This window comes from Morone saxatilis, unplaced genomic scaffold (assembly GCF_004916995.1).
Source record: "Morone saxatilis isolate NCDOM2014 unplaced genomic scaffold, NCSU_SB_2.0 Contig23, whole genome shotgun sequence".
NCBI classification, from domain to species: domain Eukaryota; kingdom Metazoa; phylum Chordata; class Actinopteri; family Moronidae; genus Morone; species Morone saxatilis.
This window is the reverse complement of record NW_023339796.1, coordinates 12,457,257-12,463,576: the sequence shown is the minus strand read 5'-3', so window position 1 is coordinate 12,463,576 and position 6,320 is coordinate 12,457,257. Positions and strand designations below refer to the sequence as shown.

General features: G+C 39.1%; 1 protein-coding gene across 1 annotated transcript in view; it reads right to left on the bottom strand.

Annotated features, from left to right (window-relative positions):
• Window positions 1-219: 219 nt before the first annotated feature.
• LOC118334637 overlaps window positions 220-6,320 on the bottom strand; it is a 15,593-nt gene continuing 9,492 nt past the window's right edge. Inside the window, exons 2-6 of the mRNA XM_035670632.1 lie at window positions 6,220-6,320; window positions 4,896-4,995; window positions 4,686-4,803; window positions 4,327-4,585; window positions 220-3,814 (exon numbers count right to left, since the gene is read on the bottom strand). Of these exons, the coding sequence (XP_035526525.1) occupies window positions 2,429-3,814; window positions 4,327-4,585; window positions 4,686-4,803; window positions 4,896-4,995; window positions 6,220-6,320 (1,964 nt within the window). The 3' untranslated portion in view covers window positions 220-2,428. The remainder of the gene's footprint in view (window positions 3,815-4,326; window positions 4,586-4,685; window positions 4,804-4,895; window positions 4,996-6,219) is intronic.

The window sequence follows — 6,320 nt, the reverse complement described above, 5'->3', positions numbered from 1 at the left end:
TTCATAAAAACAATTATCAGCAGATTAATCCACAATAGAAATAAGTCACATACAAAATAGTTCAAAATTAGCTCCACCTCAACAAGTACAACAGTAACATTACACTTTTACAATAATGCATGAATAATAATGATCTATAAAATAGCCATAAACAGTCACAGGGGACATTTGTTTTAAACACTTTGAACTTTTAATACTGTATGTAAAAAACTTTACAGTACTGTGAACTGTTGAATCTCCAATGATAAACTCTTGTCTTGCATTGCAGTCATGGATGTTATACTTTGGTTTTTAATGTTGTGCCATTACATGTGGCAATGCTCACTGATTCTTATACATTTCTAAAAACCTTATAATTTAAAAACTTGTAACCACCTGTATAAGTCGAATACAGTTTTTACCTGAATTATTTCAGAAGTCTCACTCTTACTAAATTGTACTGTCTTGTTAGTTAATTTAGACAAGATGGAAATCACCCTAAACACATCACTAGAGCGAAGAGAAATGAAAAATACAATTTCCCGAATAATCTATAATGCACGCTGAACCAATTACTGTGATTTCAAACCTCAGTGATGGAAAAGGAGCCAAAGTGTAATGTGACAAAATGAAGATGAAGGCTCAAATTAATTAATTGTGTGGCTGATTTCTCAAATTGACAAAATTATTAAGACCAGTCAGGAGGCTCATATTGCTTTCTGTCTTGTTATTTTTATTAAAACCCTAACTGCACGATAGTCTAGATGTGTAATTGAGGGGTTGTATTAATACTTTAAATAAAAGTATGAATCAGATATCTGATTTACACATCTGGTTGAATAAAAGACTTTAAAAAGACTCATATACGTCTTGTGCACACATACTTCATCCTCAAATATAGCTCTGAAATGTCACAGTAAAGTACCAGAGTTTGTACCTCATTAAAAATCTCAAGAAATTCCTTTTATTTCAGTTCTCCAAACATTAGCCCACGTTTAGATCTGCAAACCATCAGCTAGATAATCCACAAAGCAGCCTCGGGGTTACCCAGCAACAGGCTGACTCTTTCCCAGAGTGCAAAACAGAAGAAGTTTCTGCAACGCTCCAAAAATACGTGACAGGCCTTGAAGCAAGCTTAAGCACTGGCACACACACAGAAAGAGGATAAACATGTAAGCGGGGGGGATTCATTCATGGTTTCTGATCAAAGTGGGAACTCTGGACTCAGATACACACATACATTCAAGAATTTCAAGGTAGAGGAACAAGTGCACTAAGCAATAAACTAAATCCACAGCAGCTCCATTAGAGTTGGATAAGGACCAGTTTGTCTGATTTGATGTTTTTCAAGTAGAAATGTGAATAACAGTGAATACTCTACGAGCTAACAGGTCAGGTAAGATGACAAACTCTCAAAAAAAGGCAGTTATACAACCACAGGTAAACTGTGATGCAACATTGAAATCATGAAAACACACTGGGTTGGCTCAGTTTGCTGCATTGAAATGTTGATGCACAAAAACATCTCAGACGACGGTTTGTCCTCGAACGTTCCAAGAAGATTTTAATAAATGTATAATTATTGGATGAGAACAGAACCATAACAAACTTTGTAGCATACTGAAGAAAATGGAAAATTAAAAAATGGAATTAGCAGCAATGTAAACTACATCAATTTGTAGTGAATGGAGTAAACAATACAAAACAACTGGTGCGGGCTTTTAAAATCATCTCTGACAATGAGTACACACTGATTATCACTAAAGCTCGGGCTTAAGAGGAGAACAAACATTTTTATTAACACTACAATACTACATGTATTAGGTGGAAATACCGAGATAATGTTGTTTTCTATAGATTTGAAGGCATTGTGTAACAGAACTTCGTCATTGATTGAGTCTGATTTGTTGTGTGTAATACTCATAAAACAAAACATGTAACCATGAACAATCTAAATACTTACACAGTTATTAAGTGAAATAAGAAAAGAAACTGTCAAAGGGCCGTAAGTAGAAAGGTATTTTTTAAACAATATTATTACAATATATGAGCGGAGTACATATTTTCCAAACTTTACCCTGACCCCATTTACTGTCCATTTACTGTCCATTCACTGTCAGTGATACCAAATAATGGAGAGGACTGGTCTCATTGGTGAAAGCTAACTTCTCTTCACACTGATTTTGAACAAAAAACAACTTTTTTTTCTTGAAAGGAACTCGAGACTTAACATAAGTCCATGTTCAGCTAACAGGTTTAAAAGTATTAAAGTCTTTAGAGTAAAAGACAATTTAATTCAGAGAGACCGGCCTGCGCGGATGTTTTGTTTTTATTTATCTACTCAAGAGATATCAGTCCAGTTCTCTGTGGGCCTCTGATCTTAATGGCTTCTTTCTTTTCACCATCGCTCACACCAAATCAATCCTTCAGCTGTGTGTTTGAAGGTTTTTCACACTGCTACATTCTTCTTTGGTTTGCCCCGGCCTCTCGCCGAGCTCTTACCACTGTGGCTGCTGTACCTTTTCTTCTTGGTTTCTTCCTCTGGGTCGAAATCAGTGTCACTGTCATTTTTTGGTCTTCCTCTTGATCTTGCCGTGCTCTTCCTCGCTTTCTCCTTCTCTTCTTCTTCCTCTTCCCCAGAGTCAAAGGATAAGTCGCTGTCTGATTGCTCGTCCTCACTTATCTCATCGCTAGAACCTGTTTTCTTTGACCTCTGCGCCTTTGATTTTCCAGTTTTATTGTTCGAACGCGGGCCCTTTTTTTCCCCTTCCAGAACAAAGTCGCCTTCTGCATTCCTCTTCGGCCTTCCTCTGGGTCTACCTGTGCACCTCTTTCTACTCTTTCGTATATCGGTTCTCTCCTTCTGCACCTCCTCTTCGGTGTCTTGTTCTTCTTCTACATTGTCGAACTCAGAGTCTGTGCCCTTCTTCTTCCCGTCGTCCTCGGCATCACTAGTGTCGTTCGCCCTTTCCTTGATCTTTTCCTTCTTCCGGCCGCGTCCAGAGCCCGACGAGTGGTAACGCTGGACGTGACTCTTCAAGCTCACGTTGTGATTGAAGCTACGCTCACAATGCTGACACTTGTAAGGCCTCTCTCCCGTGTGCAGACGCATGTGGGACTTCAGGTGGTTCGTCTGGTTGAAGCCACGCTGGCACACTGAGCACTTGTACGGTTTCAAACCCGTGTGCACTACAGAGTGTCTCCGAAGATGATGCACGTCCTTGAACTCAATCCCACAAACTCCACATCTGAACTCCTTCGGCTTTCTGTGATTTGACAGGTGGAGTCTTCGTTCTTTACTGGTGGCGAATGTCTCCGGACAGTCTGGACATTTATAGGGATCTTTGTTATCTTTATGCGTCTGCTCGTGTTTAAGTTTGTCCACCCTTGTTTTGAAGGTAACGTGGCAGTATTTGCACGGATGCTCGTAGGTTTCATCGTGGATTCTGCTGTGAGTTTTTAGAGAGATCTCGGTGACACATCGTTTGCCACAAATGTTGCAGGAATAGGGCTTTACTTTGTGCTCGCACGTGTGAGGCTTCAGAATACTGAAAAAACGTCCACACTCTATGCAGAGCTCATTAATTTTGAGGCCACCCGGGGAATCAAAATCTTCCTCCTCCTCCTCCTCCTCTTCTTCTTCATCTTCGGTTTCTTCGTCAGACTCCTTTGTGAGCTCTTGAGCGAGCAAGATGTCCTCGGTTGGATTCCATTCCCCGTCTGAACTCACCCCGCCTTCATCGCCTTCCTCCCCGTCATCCGAGGGATCACTTTCTTCGTCGCTAAAGGTGATGATCTCAGAGAAAACGGTTCTGCTGGGGTCTGTTGGCATATTCTGTGAACAATACAACGACGAGCTAGCATTAGCAGCAGAATATTACAGCCGAATTACCAAAAAGGAGGTGCAAAATGAGAAAATATTAAGATTCATTATTGTAATTAAACTGAATTCTAGAGCTGCAACTATTAGTCGATTCATTGATTAGTTGTAAATTATAAACTATCTTAATAATCGATAAATTGTTTTTGTTTTTTGTCATTTTATAAGAAAATTGTACAGATTCTCTGATTTTCAGCTTCTCTAATGTAAATATGTTCTGGTTTCTTTAGTCCTCTATGACAGTAAACTTTGAGAAACAGTGTTCAACATTTTTCATTATTTTCTGACATTTTCTGGACCAAACAACTAATTCATCAAACCATAAAGTGATCTGCAGATTAATACATAATAAAAATAATCATTAGTTGCAGCCCTACTGAAATATGAGCTCTGTAGTATGGAGCAGGTTCTGAGGTCATTATATTACAGGCAGAGTGTCGGGATGTGTCTGAATATTCACGTCCTACCGTTTGGGTGTATGGAGTTCCTTCCGTGGCCCCTGTCAGGTGTTGATCTTCAGCTGTTGGGACGCTGGCGTTGACTTGGCTTTTCCATTGATATCTGTACTCACACTGAAGGCACTGTTGGTTCAAGATAATGAGCACCCCATAGGTGACCTTCTCCATCTGAAGTTTACAGTCACATGACGGACACTTGCGGCGGAACAACTGGAGGAGGCAGCTTTCATTAACAACAAACTTTCCTTTCATCTGTAGAAGCGTGGCTCTAAAAAAAAAAAAAAACAATTAAAAAGAAGATTTAAAAAAGAAACTTAATGTTAAATATGAAAAAAAGTAAGCAAAAATGTTGAAAAAGGGCAACTCACTTTTCCTGGTTTAAATTATTAATGACTCTTTCTTGTATTTGGTCAGATCCTGAGGCCACAGCATTTGAAACATCAGGTGACACTAAGACACCGCTGGACTCAGGACTTGTTTTGACACCTACAAAAGAAAGTTCAGTATTCACATGAAAAGAAATAACAAATAAATACCCTCCTCAGTTTTTATGTAACACTACATGTAAAGTCTCTTACCTCTTACAATATGTTTTGATTTTTCAGAGGAGGAAGTCGGACTGTTGCATGTGTTAAGGTTTTCACACTTAAAAGAAACATGTGTGGTTTCCACAGGCTCCTGTACAAAGGACAAAAATAAAAGCCTGCAGTTAAAACTACATCCAGAGCTCTTTACAGGACAGTAAACACATCTTTGACTTCATATGAGAATAAATGTGCACTGACTGGACAATGTGGATACTGAATGGTGAATAGCTGCATTAGCCTGTAGTGCTCATCATACTGTAAGCCTCCAGTTCTCCACCTGGGTTATGGGGACCCCTAGGGGTCCTTAAGGGGGTTCCTGGGCATCCCCAGAAAAATGAGGAATATTTTAATTTCACTATTTTTTAATTGGCTGAAAGTTAGAATGTAAAATAATCACTATTCTGTCCACAGGTTTCACTGCTGATGTGCCAGTCGACTATACATCCTATCAAATACGGGTCCACGGCTGTATGTGACCTCAACAGCCCTGTGGGGATAAGTCAATGAGCCATTGAACACCTGTCAGTGCAAGCAGCATTTAAATTAGGCTGCACAAGGGCACACAAGATGTGGACTATAATTTATGAATATTTTTAAATGTGGATGTGATTTACTTCATGTAGACTTTACGCTGTGGACATGGAAGTGGACAGTAAATCTCTATTTAAAGAGGGAAGTTGATTTGTAGAGTACACTGTGATTATTGTGTCGTACAGCATGTAGACAGATTGATTATGTGGATGCACAAAGGGGTTAGGCCCTACAGTTATGACTAAATAAAGGGTAAAAGGTGTATACTGGATGTGTGGAAATATAGACTCCAAAATAAAGAACAGGGAGATGAGATCTGTGACGCAGTAACTATATGTACCTGTTACTAAATTTAGGGTAAAGTGATTCCAGTAGTGTGAAATATGAAGTATATTATTATTATATATGCAGTTATTTTGGCCAAGATAATTGTGACATAAAATTTTCATATCTTCCCAGGCTTACTACTAACATTTCTCACGTGTTTATCTGAGAAAATTAATAATAAGTAACCTGTCATTTTTTATTATAGTGAAAAGAAAAAACTCCTATACCCATGTGTATGATTAAACTGATATATTCCCATTATCCTGCTTTATAAGAGTGTCTTTAATTTGATTAACCTTATCAATGAAAACAGGGGGGCTCTGACAAATGGCCTGTTGTCTTTATGATTGATCACTTAACTTATATATTTATTTAATAAGCTTAACAGCCACTGAAAGACACTTTAGTAACTAAAGTATCCAGCACAACAGGGTGGGTTTTCAGGAAGCAGACTCACCACATGTGGACTCTCCTCTGGCTCTGACTTTACACACAGGGACGGGACAACACCTGGCTTCAACCGGGCCGTGCCAGTCTGCTGCACAAAGCAGTCAGCAG